Source organism: Montipora capricornis, chromosome 13 (genome assembly GCF_036669925.1).
Source record: "Montipora capricornis isolate CH-2021 chromosome 13, ASM3666992v2, whole genome shotgun sequence".
Taxonomy (NCBI): domain Eukaryota; kingdom Metazoa; phylum Cnidaria; class Anthozoa; order Scleractinia; family Acroporidae; genus Montipora; species Montipora capricornis.
In genome coordinates, this window is record NC_090895.1 from 4,051,297 (window position 1) to 4,070,666 (window position 19,370).

The following is a 19,370-nucleotide window of genomic DNA, read 5'->3' on the forward strand; positions in this document are numbered from 1 at the left end:
CAAAACTCACAATTAAACGTTTCACAATTATTTGCAACCTCAAACCTACAAAACACAAACCGTCCAGGCCTATCACATTCTTTCAAATATTTCTAGAAAATAACCCATTCACATAGTCCATTATGGTTGTCCATGAACTAGAAATCAGCGAAATGTACCAACCCGGTATAACCAGCTCTCAGTAAGATACTCCCGGTCATTGATTTCAAACTCAATTTTTTATTCAATACAACAGAACAGATTTGATACTTAACTACAGTAAGTGGAAAAATTAACAGTAACTTAATAATTACAGGTAAATATACAAAATGGTGAAATCAATAACTTTCCTGAAATTTTGATATTTCATTTCTATGAACGAACTACAACAAATGCAAAAATCAACGGTACGCGTTCTACACCATAACTATTTCACTCTTATCAATTTAGTTGTTACAGAAAATAGTGAAATATTTCAAAAGTAACAATTTTCCTAAAATTTAATAGTTACAAACTACAACAAATCGAAAACATCAACATAAGCTTATCGTTTCCAAGTATTTCCTTCTACATCACCACACGTTTAACAATCCTTTTGTTGTTATACAAAATGGTAAAATTTTTCAACAGTAACAACTTTTCTAAAATAATATCATCTGTTGTGCTCTTGACTGACGCGCCGATCATTTCTTCAAGAATATCTTGAAATACTACAAAATGAAGAAATCCTTCATCCGACTTATCATTATTCTCGACCAAAAACTTAATCATCAAGTTCTCTTTACAGGAAGCGCTTCTAACAATGTGACCACAATGGTTGCACTTCACAGTTGCCGAAGAAGTAATATGACTGATCTTTTTATTGCAGTGTACACACTGCTTGAAACGAGAGAATTCTCCTATAGAGTGAATAGTCTCTACCTTCATTTCGAGGTCTGCAATGTCTTTTTCAGGTGTGATGTTTTCCACTACAAGGTTCTTCTTCAAGTTGTGATCAACTCTTCTTTCAATCACTGTATCTACAGTAGTGTTCAGATGAGCAGTATATCCATCTCTACGCAATCTTACTTGCTTGAACGTATATACCTCTTCTACTTTCACTTCTTCGATCTTGCTCTCCCACAGTATCAGTTTGATGCTGGCAGTTTCATCTGCAATGTAGCAATTCGTTTTTTTCAACTTTGAAGCCCCCACACTTTCTATTTCATTGTCTTTGTAGACCAATTTACCTATTACATCCACCATGTCCATATCAACTGCATTATCTAACATTGACTGCAAACTCAAATAGTTAGTCTCGTGGCCCTCACTGAACTGGAAGTTATACTCAGAAGTTGCTGGCGAAGACAGCTTCGTCATGTCGTTTATGAAGATAGTTCGACCATCTTTCGCGGTGTTATACCGTTCAATTTTCACTGCAGTTTTGGTACGAACTCGATCATCGAAAAAACTTCGCTTCAACCGTGAAAAGCAAACGGCTGGCTGTATTCCACATGCTGACTGAAGCTTAAGGTTGAAATATTCCACAGATCCTGACTTACTGCGTTTCAATGGGGACATACTTTCAATATAGGCGATTAGTGGCGAAGCTGGTCGTTTCTTTGAACTTTGAGATCCTGTAGAAGATTCGGATACAGCATTTTCATGCTTTTCAGACAAAGCTTCGTTTTCTGCAAAAACACTGAAGTTGTAATCGGCAGATAGCAAACTGTGTTCAGGTAAAGTTTTGTCTTGGTCAATTCCAGTTGCGAAGTCCTTGTTTTTAGACACAGCTTCTACTGTAAACGAAATGTCGCTTCCAGAAGAAATTTCTGTGGACTTCACTTTTTTCGATTTAGCAGCCCGAGACATAGTCGACGAACGCAAACACAAAGACTAAGTACAAACTGAAACTATCCCAAAACTACAAAATGCATTGCGAAGTATCCTTTGACAGATAAATGAGTTAATGCGTGCAGTTTTATATCACCAAAAGGATCGGAATCCTCCAATCACATAATGCCCATTTCTTTAGAAGAGAAGTGACCAATAGAAAATGCAGAAAATAAACCAATGAATGAAGACAGGATTTGAAATCCAATTACCTTTTTATCAAAACAAGTGAGAATTGTCACGTACAAACTTTTACTAGGGTAAAGTTCAGCTATTTGTTAACCAATGAAGTTATCTCAACAGTGTTGATCACGTGTAAAAATCTGGGAAAGATCACGAAAACGACCTTTTATCACGTGAATTCGGCGAACTTATCACCAAAGTGGCTAATAAAAGAAAATACATTTATTTTTAAAAGAACCGCAGGCGCCCCAAACTCATAACCCGATTTTGCAATGCATAACTATTATGTACTAAAACAGTTTAATGGTAAAAAGACTTAAAAATTAACTTAAGTTGAAAAACTGAACGTCTTTCTCTCGCAATAAACTTTTCCTATCTCAAATATGTTGTCCACTTTTGTTTTGTGTCGATTCATTAGCCATTACTGATTTCACTATATCAGCAATGGCTAATGAATCGACACAAAACAAAAGTGCGTTGTATTGCAAAATCGCCTTATCAGCTTGAAGCGCCTGTGGAAAAACTTAAGTCGTCAACGAAAAGATTAAAAATCAATCGCCTCTTGTTATAAACAACTGACAATTTTTTAGTGGCCTTAACTTCGAGTATTAACTAGCCAATCAATTTATATCCACACTTTTCATCACATGTATAAACCTGGAAGAAATTACAGAAAACTCCTTTTTGTCAAGTGCATTGTTGTAAACAACTTAATATTGTCACGTACAATACTTTGGTAAGGAGAAAGTCCAAATGCATAACTCAAAAAATTTGTTTTACCAGTTTCAATTACGTCTAAAAATATAAAAACATCACAGAAAACAATTTTGAACACGTCAATAACCCATTTTACAGTTATTTCCTCAGTCACCTACCCTATGAAAGACTCCGAAACTGCCGGTGACATTGTATTGATACAGACCTCACTCCACATTAACAATATCACAATAGGATCATCGGCAACCTCACTTCAATTCTTAGCCCACATAACCTAGCTACAATGTAAAATGATCTGTTATGTAAAGTCAGTACCTAAATAAACAATAAAAGGAAACAAACTAGTTTTGGAGAAAATTTAAACCGTCAAGACTATGACGAAAATAATATTTTCAATTAAGTCGAACAATTCTCCTTAGTTGACCATATAGTTCAGTAGACTAAGTCGTAAGCATTAACTTCATTCTCTATCACCAATCTATGAATAACATAATCATAATATATGGATTTGCCATATGGCAATCCAATCTTAAAATCCGTATCATTTCCCGTTTCCTCTGTCGGAAATCAGGAAAGTTCCGTAATGGGCTTGTTCCTATCACTCCCCTTCCACGTATTGCCTTTATGCCTAGAGTCCCCTGCACGACATAGCAAAAATGCCCACATTCAAGTAGATTTTATCCGGTGAACACAATACACCGTCTGTCTTGTTTATCCAATCTACCTTCCATTCTTTAGCTCCATAAGGGTACATTTTGTTTAAATATCCTCCAAAACGCCATTTGCGTTTCAATCTTCGACCCCATCCCAGGTTAATGAAATATTCTACTGTATCACACCACAGAAACCTACGCCTTTCTACTACCCCCTGAAATCCTACCAAAATACGCACGGAAGACTTTACGCACAAAGACACCACTTAGCAACGCAGAAGAAAAAAAGCAACGCAGAAAAAAAAAAAAAAAAAAACACGAACAAGTCCCACCCATTTTCCGACTGCGATTGCCATACGAGCAACCCAGTAAATAATGTTTTCGCACTCATACAGTGTTAGGGTGTTTGGCAATGACTACCAAAATTTGAGAAAGACCAACACGCACTAAAGGCAACCCAGTTTACGCTCACAGAGCGTCTTGTTCGAGAAAGCCTGGAGCGACGACTTATTACGTCACTTACTCAACGTATCGCTCGCTGCTACTTGAGTAAACAATGGAAAACGTGTCTGAAAGCGAAGCTTCGTCTTCTATCGATCATGATTTCTCGTTTTTTCGTCAGAGTACCCCTTTAAGCGTTCAGAATTTCATGAAAATTTAATATAATTATTACATTCTTGCTTGTTGGACATGAGACTGTAAGGATGTTTACAATCAACATGTGTAAGGCGGCTTACAAACGCCTTGTTTTTAAAAAAGACGCTGTATGTAAGAGTTTTGGATGATCTTCTGACTGATTTTATAATTAAACGCCGTCTGTTAGACAGTACAAAGCTGCTGACAATGATCCTAATCAGTATTGTTATTAAACAAGCAGTTAAGCGAGCTGCGGTGGTTTTTATGGATAAGATATGGTGAATAAGTGAGGCCATGAAGGTCATACATATTATTTAATAAATAGAGATCCAACTCGAAGACAAGACTAAACGGGTTAGTTAAGAAATGAGCGATTCTTTTAATTTTGATAAAAGGAATTTGGCCAAAAAACAGGTTATCTTTTCTTGATCAGGGATATTTTGTTTTTTACCTAAGTTACACAAACGTGGCTGTCCGGGTAGGCCAGTTATCTGTGGAGGTATTACATCCATAAAAAAGAAATCGCATTTTGTAGATTACGGGTGGAGACTTTTGTTTCTGCCAGTTTTGCGTTGAGAAGAATTTAAGCGAGCTCTTTTAATCAATTAATTAATTCAATTAATCAACCGAATTTAATAGTTCCACCTTGGTTGCACTGGCGCTTTAAAGGAGCGAGTTAACATTTTCTAAAACTTTTTTTCTAAAAGTGAATAAATTATCTTGCAAACGTCCATCCAGTGGACGAAGTGTCCGTTAAAATCTAGTAAGCCTTTACTACCTATTTCCAACAATAAGGTAAGGATGAAGGTTGTATATCAATCTTAAAAGGTAAAGTCACTGCTTACGAGCCAGAAGGCCCATCAGGCCGGTGCTTATTCCCCTGTTTCCGTAGCATGAAGCGACTAAGAGTATTTATACTCCACCCTGGATGGATATGGATATGTCAATCTTAGCCCGAGGTTTTTTAAACGCCGTGGGGATTCTTGCTTTTGTTGTACAGGAAAAGGAGGCACGTCTATTGGATTCTATCATTACATTTCTGATGGTTTTTTCTTAACTTGCCTCACTAAAACTGTCAACTGGGTCCTCTAAGTTGTATTGACGAATGTCCGTGACATTCACAGGCTATTCTGCAAGCAAGAAATATCCGATAAGAGTCAACGGTGGTGCCCGTTTCATTAATTACTTTATTTACATTGTGCTTTAGCTTGCATGATTACACCTGAAAATGTCATTTTAAGCGAAAACGTGACAACCAGAGGTGAAGTCTGTTTGAACGTTATGGTAAACGTCACATGGACAGTTGAAGCCACCAATCCTGCGCAGGGCCATTCCTATCAACCCAGTTCAGTGTTGGAGTGAATTGGCAAGACTGCGCTAGAAGCGTTTTATGTAATTTTTGCCGATCCTCTCTTCATAGATCCTGCTCAAGCTTCAGGTTGCAGAGCGGATGTCTCAATACCTGAGGGAAGCACAACACTGTTTTCATGTCCAGTTGACGGAAACCCTGAACCCACCATAACATGGTACATTGGCAGTGAAGCAGGTGGACCTGTGATTTCCAATAAAAAACAGTTGGAAGCCGGGGAAAGTGGATGTTACACATGTTCTGCAAGTAACTCTCTTGGAACACCAGTCACTGTCACACAATGCCTGAGAATTGGTAAGTGAAGTCATGCGCCTATCCCTTTCAAAGAAGCACTCGTGGTTAACGCTTACCTACAATTTTTTTTTCTGGAAACGCCATGTTTCGGGTGTAAGTAGAATCGGCGGTAACCATCACTGACTTTTTATTAATGTACAACTAAATCGGTGGTCATGCAGTAAGGCCATCCCCATAAAATGTTTCATTTCCCATCGCTCGACCGATCCATTGTTTTGGAAAAGTAAAAAAAAAAATTCCACAATCACTTGTAAAGAAGCAAGTACTTTAATTTACAAGGACACGATCTTGTCTTATTAACACCAATTGTCTTAAATTATCATCGATACTTCGTTTTTGTAGCCCTTTTAGACATTTGATAGTCCTGTTAATATACATATGAACTTGCTCGTGCATTTTAGTGATTTATTTTCACTTGTAAAGTTTTTAAAGCTTTCAAATTTGAGAACCTTCAAAACATCGCTAGTGCTCACTAATGACAAAATGCACTCGCGTTCATAAGATTTCCGATACTAAGGCCTTCTCTCATGGCAATTGGTTTACGCTGCGCAGTAATGAAACTAATTTGCAAAGCAAATCTCACTATCTTGATTACTCTTAAGAATTAAAAGATACGCATACTTGGTGTCGTGCCTTTAACTGCACTTTCAATACATCTCAGCTATCAATTAATCTATATTTTGCGAGTTCTTGCAATTTATTATCATTAAAAAAAAATTGCAAACATCTGTCGGCCATTTTGTTTTCATTTTATCTCTGTCGCTCGTATGCTGGTAGTTGCCATAAAAATTGAATTTAGACTCCACAACTGATTATAAGTACTCTTTTTGTACAATCTTTGTTGGGTGTATGATAATCGTAAGGAAGACTTTGTTCTTAGAATCGTTTTTAATACCAAGTTGAGGAAAGTGGAATTTTGTGTGTGTTTATTGTTGCAGAACGTATGGAAACTATTCAAAGGATTGCTTTAACCATCACCAACATTGACTGCAATAATTTTTCAGAACAGGACTTTCGAAAAGAGGTATGGATGAAATGTTCTTGTGCACTCCGGAGCTATTAACGATTGATGAAGTCTGTGGTTTTTTTTTTTGGAACAGCCATAAAATGCTTGGACGCTTTAGATGCGCGCATTTCCTTTTCTTTTCGTCATGGATGTTGTTATCAGTGTCTGTTTTGTTCCTTTTTAGGTTGAAGAAACACTCCAACCTTTTGATCTAGACAGTGCTGAAATGGAAACTCGGTATATGCATCAGCCATTCTAGTTTTTCACGACACTTTATGTGATGAGTCATGATTACCGTTACCTCTCTGGTATTAGTCGTAGCTATTAAATTTCATTTGTAAATCATTAGGTCGTTCTTATATATTTCAGGTGTGGTAGTGTAATTGTTGACCTAACTCTAAGATTCCTTCAGAGTGTTACTGCAAATCAAATAAGGTCAGCTCTTGCAGCTGCTGCCAGGCAAAATAAGTTCGAAAAATTTATTGTGGATCCCAGTTCCATAAAAGAGCTTGTATCGACAGAAATGAGTTCAGCATCGCCAACTTCTACAAGAATCACAAAAGGTACAAACAGTTGTTAATTGATTATGATGGCTTTGATCCGATGTGGTAGGAAGGTTACTAGCTACGCTGATGACGATGATGCCGACTACAATCATTGTCACGATGGTTCAAAAATGAGCGTTGGTGTAAAGTTTTGACTAATTATGTCAATTTATCTCTCTTCAAAGAATGCCAATGCACATGCGGCACCACTCTGTTGGTAATCATTGGAGTTCTTGTGTTTATCATCATTCTTCTAATTCTGGTCATAGTCTGGCAGCACAGAAAGCTAGGTGAATAATTTGCTGGATTTTCCATGATTGTGTTTTACATTCTTTTGCACTTAATTGTATATCTGATCTTCTTTTCTTAGGCGTTGCTAGAAAGAAAAGGTACGTGGTTTAATTTTTTCTCCATTTATAATTATGGGGAAAGTTGGAATTTCCTGTAAAATGCTTAGTGCTATATAAGTCATGTTACATCAGGGCAAAAATTGTTTAAGAGTGTAAACGTTTATAGTAGGAAGAAAATAACTTGACAAATCGTGGAAAGCTTTTTTCTTTGTTACGAGAACGAGAGGCAATTTTTTTTTTAAAGTGACACCTTCCTTTTGGCTGAAAAGAAACTGGCAATAATTTGCCATCATCGCAAATATCTGAATTAATTTTGCTGAGTAAAAAAGGCTGCTTTCCAAATTACTTTCTCCTGTAAGGAATTTGCAACCAATCCGTGCAGGCGCCAGATCGCAATGGTTCAATGCTCAAAAAAATGGTGATGGACAAACACACGGAGATCATGAGAGATATTTTGTTCTCGCCCACCAACAAAGTGTCAATGACATAACTCGAAAGTCACCCATTTTGTCCCCTCTTGTTTCTTTTCGGTTCTTCCGTAAAAGAAACCGCGTGCCCGAAATAATGTTTCATTTCTTTCCGGGCAATTACTTAAAAAAAAAAAAAAAAAAAAAAAAAAAGAGAGAGAGTAGTAAAAATTAAACGAAGTCTAAATTTGAAGAAGTAACATTTTTGCGTACCTTTCGATGTGTCATTAGGCCATACAAGGTTACAGAAGATAGAAGAATTTATGACGTGAGTTGTGAAAGCAAAAATGCAAAATGATTTCATAGACTGATACTGTTTCTTTTTGTATTGCTGAAACACATTTTGCCATTTCCAGCCAGTTAAGGCGTGATTTGATTATTTTACATCGTAGAAAAACGTCAATATTTGAGATTAATCAATGTACTCATTTCCTACAGGTATTTTTGGTATCAACTGTGAAGGGTGAAGGACATTTTAAAGTGTGATTGTAATTGCACAGTCGGTATAAGTGCGCGGCCTTCGTGCAAGAGGTCCCGAGTTCGATCCCCGGATCTCAAATCCTTGTTTCGACTTCTTTCCTCTCAGTGTAGCTTAATTAGCTTTAAATACCCGTAGAACGGAGCACTGATGGAGAGGAGGGAGTAAAATGAGCGCACCGTCGACCTCAGGTTTGTCAGTTGAATTACGGTTACGATTTATCGACGTTAAATATGGTTGCGTTACTTTACTTTACTTTTTGCTCTGAGCGATCATTCTCCTCAAGAGTCATTTCAAGCGCTGTTCAAAACATATGTTTCAGAAATTTCCCACTGAATTATTCATTCATCTCGTGTAGGATATGGTACGGTTAACTCTCACCGCACCAGCTTCAAGATGGCTTGATTGCCCATATATCGTAGAGCAATTCAGTGCAATTGCATTGCCGTTGGTTTGAGTCCCTTCTTAATGAACTGCTTAAGTTTCTCGCGACTGTGATGATAGATTTTTTGCTTTTTTTTAATGTAAAGTAAAGGAAAAGTCACTTTTTTTAATGTCGGTAGTTCCTTCAGTCACGAAACTGGTATCAGTGGAAGCCGACGGTGTTTCCTTTACTCCCCTCTCTCTGTCAGTGCTCCGTTTTACGGATATTTATAATTAAAGCTACAGCTAAACGGATCAGAGAAAAGTCGAAACAGACGTTGAAGTCACCGAGTATCGAGGCGGGAACGTCTCGCTCCGAAAGCCGCGCACTAACCAAATGAGCTACGCCTACCTCTAGTTAGTCTATTTTTGAAGAATGATGAAGCATACTAACGGGTACGAAGGAAATTTAACCCGAGGTGCATCTGGTTTTTTTTTTTTTTTTTCAGAACGAAGTTGTGATGGAAGAGCTTAATCCTACTAACGATCCACCTAGTAATTCTAATCAACAGTTAAGAATCCCCATTGAACCTGCATACATGCCCTTACAAGGGACTACCCATTATGACGTAGGACCAAGTAGCCCTAAAAGCTCCTCTCAGGATGATGAATATGCACAGCCTGATATAAGAAAACGGTCATGGGAAGTAGCAAGACACGACGTCAAAGTGGGGGAAACCATTGGTGAAGGTGCTTTTGGTCAGGTTGCCAAAGGAAAGGCAGAGAACCTTCCATTCCATTCTGGCACAAAGACTGTGGCTGTTAAAATGCTGAAAGGTAAAAGTCTTTTTTTCTTTATGGCTTTGGTTTAGGAACAAACGGTCAGTCCTTCGTTGTGTAGAGAACAAACATGTGTAATCCGCGATTTCTAACACCTTTATGTTTAGCAATTACTTGAATTTGACCTCGAACGCACGAAGACAAGAATGAGCCCCGATGACAGGTACACGAAGCATAACTAATGCGAATTTACCTTTGTTTTTTATGCTTATTTGATTTAGCTAACGCTCCTGAGTCAGATAAGAGAAACTTGAAATCCGAACTTGATCTGATGAAGACCCTCAAGCCTCATCCACATGTTATCAGACTATTAGGATGCGTCACTGAAACTGGTAAATGCATCTATGAATTATACTATGATGCTGCTGCTGTAGAAAAAAAGCTCTTCTCTATGAATGCTCACTTGTTCCAAACCAAAACAGTTCCCACCTAAATCTCTTCTCAGCATCACAATAGGATATTGCATAGTAGTTCCAATCATAACGAGAAGCCCATTTACAACTTGCCAAAGCGCAAATTGTTCAGTGTACAGTTCTGTTTCAAAACCGAGCAGAAGTGTTTTACCGGGTTTTAAACCGTGAGGCGAGGCCGAGTTGTTAATCTTAGACCCGAAAAAGCACGACCTGTGGGTTTATTGAATGGCTTCAAGAGCACTCCACAGAAAGCGTGTCGGAACAAAGGTTCAAATTTAAATGGTGGGTGGAGAACAGTAGCATACTAGAAAAAGAACCTAAGCTTTATCATTATGCTTTATATAAAAAATTCAAATGAAGAATGCTTTATCAGTTTGTTAACGCTCAGGCGCGTGCCACATTTTTTGGGTGGTCTGACAGGCTGTTTCGATCAATAATTATTAAATGAGTTTTTGAAATTTTATGTCAATAAGTGTCCATACTTCCGTTGTCTACTTATTAAAGACGTTTGTTAAATTACCAGTACGCGGCTTTTAAAGGAAATCCATCGTCATCTTTAGTAGGAATAAGAGCTTTTACAAGACAGATAAAACCAGGCCAATAAAACTCTCCGGTAAACAATGGCTTGGGAAATTAGTTGGATAGAGTGCGAATATATTATGGAATGTTGCGGTTGACCTAAAAACTGATTTGTCATTTCTTTTTATAAGCAAAGCTAACCCTTGGCATCACGAAGACACTGGACTGACCGTAGTCAATTGCTGCATTTTAGCATTCCGAATGAAGACTCATAGAAATAATTGAATTTTATTCTGTTTTATTCAGTGAAACTAGTCAAATCGTCCTAAAATTAAAACACTCGCAGGCAACATAACATGACGGAATCACACACCTAGTCAAGCGTAGAGCAGAGGAGATGAGAGAACTGTTCGTGGACAAACAAAAGGACCGACAGAGATAATGCCAGTTGAATAAACGTCATAATATTTCTCATAGATCCCCTATTGGTGCTGATCGAGTATGTCCCTTATGGTGATCTGTTGGGTTACCTGAGAAAGAGCCGCGGATTGAATGACACTTACTACAAAGACCCGGATATCAAACCTCAAACCAGTCTGACGTCGCAACAGCTGATGAAATTTGCTTGGCAAATCGCTGATGGAATGAACTACTTATCTTTAAGAAAGGCAAGTATGAATGTAATGGCTTTCAGTAGTTAATACAGGAAACAAAGTTAGCAGTTTGTATAGCACATACCAGTTGGCTCAGCTGGTTTAGCTCCAAACTACTGTGAGGGATCAAAACTCCGGCCATACCAACACTCAGGGTCTTTAATTAACTGAGGAGGAAGTGCTGCCTTTCTGATGACATCTGGAAATGGTTAAACTCTCTAGTATTCTCGGATTAGGACGATAAACCGTAGGCCCTGTCTTACAACTCTTCAATGTTTATAACCATGTGGGACGTAAAAGAACACACCACACACTATTCAGCAAGAGCAGGACATGGAATTCCCGGTGTTTTGGTCTGTCCACTGTGGTATATCATGGTTGGGAGGATAAATGCTTGGAGATACTAGCTACACCATGATTATCTAAAAATGCAAGGGTAAAGAAAGATATAATATATTAGTCTTGTTTATGGAGTCATTAGTATAAGCCTTATTAATAGCAACATAAGCATCTGTTATCAACAATTGTCGTTGCCATATGTTGCAATTGCATATTGCCAATGCTATTGTTAATTCTATTATCGTTGCTGCTGTCGTCGTCACACCTGCTTATGTGCCTGTCATTGCCATTATCACTGGATCCGGCATCGCCACTTCCACTTCTCCAGTGACACTGATATTTCCCATTGCTTGTGTCATTGCAAATGTCATTCACGTTGTCAATGAAACGGCTATGCCCGCAACCGCTCAATGTTTTTTTTTTTACTGTCATACTTATACAACTAACCAATAATATGAAAAATGCTTCACTTCAGATCATACATCGAGATCTTGCTGCTCGTAATGTGCTGGTTGGGGAAACAGAGACTTGCAAAGTAACAGACTTTGGAATGGCTAGAGATGTGCAACAGGAGAGCGTTTATGAAAGAAAGACAAGGGTAACAAAACTAGAACATAAGAAAGTATAGGAAACTCGACAAGCTTACAACTTGATAAGTGAACTTCAGATGCCGTGTTTTTTGTTCCAAGTCGTAACCATAAAACGATTAAGTATAATCCATTCTGTTTTTTATCTTCAACTGCCAGGGTCGTTTACCAGTTAAGTGGACAGCATATGAATCGCTGCTTTATGGAAAATACACCACAAAGAGTGACGTGTAAGTAGACTTACTCGTTTTCGCTTCAACTTGAAGTTTGAGAAGCGATATTTCGTCTAAAATCGAGTTCACCTGCCATTCGACCATGCATGACCTTAAATTTGAATGTACAAAATGATAAGTCTGTGATGATTTCATTTTTTTAACAGATGGAGTTATGGAGTTGTTCTTTACGAGATCTTTACCGTAGGTAAGAATCTGTGCATGCAATAGTTTGCTGCTTTACACTCTTCGAGATCATATCTTCACGTACTGTAAAATTCTGATTTTGGATTCGACGTTGCATCTTGCAAATGGGCCACTTGATATGTTCAGAACTTCACCTAATTACAGGCTCGCGCATTTCAATAAGCGTCACGAAGTGTCCCCTTGCTCTTTTCTATGACTTCAACATGACTTGTGTCTCGGAATACAGACAATTAACGTCACGAAGTGTCCCCCAAATGCTGCTCCTCAGGTAACGATAAACTATTGCATTTAACCTGAACTCAATTAACTATAACCTTTACCCTTACCTCATTGTTAGAAATAGGTAGCAAAGGCAGGGACACTTCGTGTTGGATGTCAAAATTGCGTGTCAAGTGCCCTCTTGAGGATAGGTATTCAGATTTGCTCGGAAGATTCGCTCTGAGAATCAACTTAGAGAAAGCAGGATTAGACTAACTAGAATATTTCCCATACACAGACTCAGAGTAGGGAATTAGGATTCAATGGTATCCTAATCTAAGTCATAAATGCGTTAGCAGTGGATGGGAAGTTAACAGGGATGGTAGGTGCGGGAAAAGATTTCCTTCTCTATTTTTTTACCAGGTGGTTCTCCATATCCACGGATGGATAGCAAGAAAATTGCAAGTTTGCTTCAGCAAGGTTACAGGATGCCGAAACCACAACACGTGGACAATGACTTGTAAGAAAAATGCCGTTCTGTTTGTTTTACACTCTGCTTTGTTTATCTTTTACTTTTACGTCATTTAGTTCAACGGCAACGTCGCAAAAAAAGTTTAATGTGGAAAAATAATCGTTCGCCAACTGCTAAATACATTTAAGCACACTTCTTTCATTTGAAATATCTGCAAGACCTTAAACAGAACCGTAACCATAAAGTAATCCATGAAGTTCTTAGGCTTGAGTAGACACCAAGTGACACATTATGACATGTATGCAAAGTAAAAAAAGTTGATGTTATGATAATAGGGTCACTTTGCGACGCCAACACCAGGTAAAGTGAAGGTCATTATTTTACCTCAAACGGCAATGATGACCGAAAATAATATTGTAAAATTGCTTATTCCAATCTCAAACTTGGATGCCCTTGACATTTGCATTTAAACCCTTCAGTTAACTTAATAAATAAAATTTGATTCAATACGGCTTATGCTTGAGACACAGTAAGGTAACAGTGTAATGAAATTATTCCCAAGGTATCAAATCATGATGAATTGCTGGCAAAATGAACCTGAAGCAAGACCGTCATTTGCTGATTTAACAAAACAGCTAAAAGGAATGGAAACCCAGCACAAGGTCAGATTCTTTATAAAATTTTAATGCAAGCCAATAGCCAACTTCTATACGTCCTGTGCGTTGATTCAGCAGCTTTATGGGCATTTATCAATATTTTTTTATTTGTATTAAACTTCTCCTTAAGAATTATGAGACAAAGAAAATATGGCCAAGCTGTGACTTTTTACGTAAAAGCCTCAGACGCATGGCCCAGTATCAACTGAAGGCACTACTGAGTGGTCCTTCAATTTGAACGTGTAGACCTTACAGGAGCTTAGAGCGTGGATGATACTTCAGTGCGCGTTTTTGCTGCGTAATTTCAAGTGAGTTAAATACGTAAGTGACAAAAGCACTTTGGTCGATGCATCACAAAATTGTGAAAACAAACCGGACGAGTCATGACGAAGCATTTTCACTCACTGGACCGACAGCCATGTTGCTTTGCTTAATTAAACAAAAAGGCTAAACCTAATCGGTCACTTCGGACCGCAAAATGGCTGCCGTTTTTCTGTCTAACGGAATAGCAGTATGGTCACCTTGACGTCTTATAAGTGGTTCGAACAGGTGGGGGGGGGGGGGAGGAGGAGATCTTTTGTGATGTAATTTTGTAAACTGAATCGAAAAAAAGCATCTTTCAATATGTGATTTTTTATTTCTTTTACAGAGGCTGCTCAACATGCATATTTACAACAATGAACTGTACGCAAATTTGGAAGACTTGAACGCATAAAATAAAAAGCAACGTTAACTCTTCTGTTTTTCAAAAGGAACGTTAATCATTTCGTCCTCACACTTGACTATGATGAGAAATTTCCCTTTCAAATAATCCAAAGAGAATCAGCATCTAAATTTCGTTTTCATTGATTAGGTTAAATTGATTATTCTCTTTAAGAGGCAGGTTTTTAGTGCTCGTCACATAGCTGCAATACATGTATTATGTGAAAACAGGAATTGGAGATCGTGGATAGGACCCTTGCTTCGAAGTAGCGCATTTGTGTAAAAAATGGCTGCTAATTTTGCAATTTCTAAGACCCATAAAATCTGAAGACAAATTGATTTATTTTAACCATTAAGAACATTTTTGTCAGCTGCACTTAAGAACTAAAGAAAAAAACGTTGGAGAATTTTGTTAGGTAATCCAAGTGATATGAAACATTTGGCCGTATGTAGGAAGCTTTTTCTTGATTACAGGTCCCTAAACGCCGAATGGATTTATCACATAGTATTACCATTAAGCACATCTTAGACAAGACTTACTTTGTAAATATACAAGAGTCTTTCATGGAACAATAGCTCTATTGACGCATCCATTAACTGATTTATCTTAGCTAAGGCTAATCCGAAACGGAACTCACAATTGTAGAAGAATGGTGTTAATTTTTATGAGACGTGTGAACGTCAATAAACTCGGATATTTTAAAGTTGTTTAGAATTGTGTTTTCGTTAACAAATGGATTCCATATTGCCGTGTATCATCTGTTCAGTAATAGATTACAGATAACGTCAATTAATGTGGTTAGAATAAAAAAAGTCTTCAATTTTTGAACAGACGTACGTCAACATAAAATCGTTGACAACGGCGACGGCAACAAGAAGGTCACGAATTTGCATATTTAGAGGCAAAAACAATACATTTGCACGCCCTGCACGCGCGTTTTTCACTTTTGTCCATTTCTTTGCCGTCGTCACCAAGACACTAGGGAGCTTACGAAACTATGACGCCGACGGCAACGACGACGCTACAAAACAATAGGTTTAGTGAGCAAAAACAATGGCTCTGCACGTGCGTTTTACATTTTGGTACATTTCTTTGCCGTCATCTCCTAAATGACGACGTGAAATGACCAAATTCAAGGTTCTGTGGAGGACGTTAGCACATGACGATGAATTTTCAGTTCTCTCTGTACTCGTCCAACCCACTCATACCAGTTTAATTCCTGAACAGTTATTACTCATTTTTAACGCGAAACGACATGAAATAGTTTCGTAGTTATATGAATAACGCGAACTCGTATTTTTAAATGAAGTCCTCGTAGCCGTGGTCGTCCTCGTTTCGTAAGCTCCCCATTAGGGAGCTTTAGCAACGACAACGGCGACGGCAACGAGAACGTTACAAATTTGCATATTCAGTGGGCAAAAACAATAGCTTTGCACGCCCTGCACGTGCTTTTTTCATTTTTGTCCATTTCTTTGCCGTCGTCAGCAAAGCAACAACGTGAAATTACCAAGTTTGAGGTGTTATGGAGAACGTCAGCACTTGGAGATAAAATTTCGTTTTTCTCCCATAAAATAAGCGCCCCTCGTAACGGTTTCATTCCTGAGGGACTGCCACACCTTTGTCATATTAAAAGGCTTGGAAGTGATCGCAATAACGTGAATTTATGTTTTTACATGACGTTCTCGTTGCCGTTCCCGTCGTCGTTGCTAAAGCTCCCTATTATAGGGACCTTGCGCAACAGGACGGCTGGAAGACTCGGGAGGGCAGAATGATGAAAAAATGTCGTGCGAGACTGTGCATTCCCGATTTTACGCGACACTTTTTCGTCATTCTGGGTCTAAAACGTCCTCTCATAAGCGGACATTGAACAATATCAAGAAAATTTCTAACAATAAATAATGAGGACATTAAAGGGACTGCCACCGCGGTCTGCAGTCCCGTAGTGCAAGACTGAATAATAATGCTCCTTGTTTCTGCTTCAAAGCTTAAAGAACGAGGGACATTCATGTGTAGCATGCCTATTTCTCAGTGCACTTGTCTACCATCGTGGCGAAAAAGAACGAGGCATATGCATGATTGTGTAGCGTGCTTGTTTCTCAGCGCGCTTGTGACGTCTCATGACTTATAGAACGAAATATATACATGTGTAGCAGTGCAAGACTGAATAAAAGTAACTATGATGTGTAAATTTTGAAAGTGAAGTTAACCGAACGGTAAAACTTTTAGAATACACGTAAAACGGTAAGTTAAATTAAATAAAAAAAGTGGTTATGCCTGATCAATGAAACGAGCGCTTAGGCTTAGAACAGTAAACGAGAGATATATTCTTGGCTTGAGGGCGAACACGCCTAAATTTAAAGTAAATGCATGGGATTTTTGCGGACTTTGGACCGATGTAGCACCGCTAAAAAGAGACGGATTTCCAACTTTTGCCACTACTTTAAATAGTTTTATTGATATCATTTATGCAACAGTTAATAAGGCCATCAATGAAAGTACGACGTCCGTAAATTCGAATTAAAAATCTTCTCATGTTGCTTCTACTTTCGCGGAAATTTGCATGATTTTGATTAGAAGGATTTGTATGAAATCTTTGAGATTTGTATATGTTCATTGTGGCCTGAAGCTGTTCTTATTATTTCATAAAAATAATATCAGTATAAATGTATTTTAAAAGACACTTACACTGTGGAAATCCGACTCTTTGTAGGGGCGTTACAGGCGTTCCAAGGCGGCCAAAATCCCCATGATACATAATAATATTGCTATTTTAGCCGTGTTTGCCCCTCAGCAGATGGCGTCATTAACCGTGGAAGGGTCTATTTCATATAGAAAGGCATCGAGGTTTTTGAAAGATGTACTTGTTAGAGCAAATTTCTGAGGTCTTTGAATTTCCTGTCTTGACCAATAGGACTCGTGTTTGGCCTGTCTACACCTTGAAACACAATTACAAGTTGTCTTGATTAAGAGCTTTAAAAGACTTGATTTGGTTTATTATATGCCCTCTATTGCACTTTTTTTCAATCTGCCATAAGCGGACACCTCCCGTAGTCGGACACTTACCCTTGGTCCCGAGGGTGTCCGCTTTCGGGAGGTTTGACTGTATTTTCTGAAATGGGTCGGAAAACGCGGATATCACGGATTTCCCGAAGATGCCATGAATATCATATCACATAACTTCCCTCTTCGAGTGTGATATCAATTTTGTTTCCGGAAAATCCTCGAGTCCCGGCTATATCGGTGCCCGTTGGGAAACTCTTCGGGCAGGTCCTACCTCATGAACATTTCAATGCAAGGTGAACCGAGAGGGCTGGCCAAAAGGTTTTCGGGAGGGTTCGGATTGGCCGAATCTTACGGATTTCCCGAGGACTTTACGATCAATTTCACATCGCATAGCTTCTCTCCTTAACTGCAACCAAACGGTGAATAAAATACAAGGAGGGATTACGTTTTTTCAAACGTTGGCCGTGTAGCACTAATATCCGAACAGACCTAACTGATTAGAGTGTAATGTGGGGTGCTAAGTATCTACCCCATATGAGCCATGTGAGAGTTAGACCTACTGATGGAAATGGGCCCACACAAGGACAGAGAAAAACTCACCCTGGTCAGAGTTTTTCTCTGTCCTTGTGTGGGCCCATTTCCATCAGTAGGGCTAACGCTCACTTAGTTCATATGGGGTAGCCATTTAGCACTACACATTACACTCTAATCAGTTAGGTGAATAAAATACGTTGTCTATCTATCTCTTGTGGGACTGCGTTCGAATTCGGTGGCGATTCCAAACAGGGTTGACCACTGTACCCACATTTCGCGAGATTCTCCATTAACACTGCGTGAACAAAATCAGAAATCTATCTATCTATTTATCTACCTATCTATCTCATGTTAAGAGAGCGTTCGACCGAATAGTCAAGTTTAAATGAAGCGCTCTTTAAATTAGAAGTCCGCCGTTTGACCAGGTCCAACGTAAAAAATTACAAAGCTAGGTTATTTCGCAATTTAAAACTTCACTCCGATTCCATATGTTTTAACTCTGCGGGAGTTCATGAACTTTCACAGAATTAAAGAGTATTAGTTCACTGGTGCATGAAACACACGGACAATAAATCTTCGCTTTCTTCAATTCACTCAACGTTCCAACTCAACGTTCTCTTCCCTGAACGGCTAATTTGTCATACCGACAACTTACCGAAGATTCATGATTGATATTCGCGTCATTGTTGGCCTTAATTTCCTGAGCGCAACTAACAATAAAAGGCTATTGTTTGAAGTTGTCAAAAGGAATTGGACCCACTACAACAGGCCAGTTCTTGATACTAATTAATTCATATATGACCCAAGTTCTTCGGTACCGGAAGTTTTTGTTTGATGGCGGCATAAGTGGCCTATTCAAGATACCTCTTCGATGGAGAAGCGGTTGAGATGGACAATAATCTTTTTCATAATCGCCTTATGTTTCCCAAGTTCAGCAGGTAGGGTATTTGTAAGCACCTGAACTCTTGTGCTTTATTTACTTTAGTTCGTGCAGTTCATGTGTATGAACTCAAATTTAGCTCCTAACTTCGGAATTCGCTATAAAACTGGTATAATAGATAACTAAAAGAAAGGAGCCTTAACGTCTTGTCGACGTGGCTGCTGATGTTTCGTATTGATGCA

The 19,370-nt window shown here is 38.5% G+C and overlaps 3 protein-coding genes across 3 annotated transcripts in view; all 3 read left to right on the forward strand.

Annotated features, from left to right (window-relative positions):
* LOC138029742 (fibroblast growth factor receptor 2-like) overlaps positions 1 to 19,370 on the forward strand; it is a 466,762-nt gene that overhangs the window by 99,495 nt on the left and 347,897 nt on the right. Inside the window, exons 4-9 of the mRNA XM_068877518.1 lie at positions 5,461 to 5,703; positions 6,642 to 6,727; positions 6,894 to 6,946; positions 7,079 to 7,272; positions 7,440 to 7,544; positions 7,625 to 7,643. Of these exons, the coding sequence (XP_068733619.1) occupies positions 5,461 to 5,703; positions 6,642 to 6,727; positions 6,894 to 6,946; positions 7,079 to 7,272; positions 7,440 to 7,544; positions 7,625 to 7,643 (700 nt within the window). The remainder of the gene's footprint in view (positions 1 to 5,460; positions 5,704 to 6,641; positions 6,728 to 6,893; positions 6,947 to 7,078; positions 7,273 to 7,439; positions 7,545 to 7,624; positions 7,644 to 19,370) is intronic.
* On the forward strand, positions 8,911 to 13,033 carry LOC138029411 (tyrosine kinase receptor Cad96Ca-like). Its single transcript, XM_068877160.1, has 7 exons — positions 8,911 to 9,000; positions 9,422 to 9,749; positions 9,974 to 10,084; positions 11,162 to 11,352; positions 12,152 to 12,274; positions 12,423 to 12,493; positions 12,643 to 13,033. Exons 1-7 carry the CDS (start codon positions 8,911 to 8,913, stop codon positions 12,704 to 12,706), a joined length of 978 nt encoding a protein of 325 aa, XP_068733261.1. The 3' UTR covers positions 12,707 to 13,033.
* The window catches only part of LOC138029722 (uncharacterized), a 55,734-nt gene continuing 55,425 nt past the window's right edge, over positions 19,062 to 19,370 (forward strand). Inside the window, exon 1 of the mRNA XM_068877480.1 lies at positions 19,062 to 19,186. Within this exon, the coding sequence (XP_068733581.1) occupies positions 19,120 to 19,186 (67 nt within the window). The 5' untranslated portion in view covers positions 19,062 to 19,119. The remainder of the gene's footprint in view (positions 19,187 to 19,370) is intronic.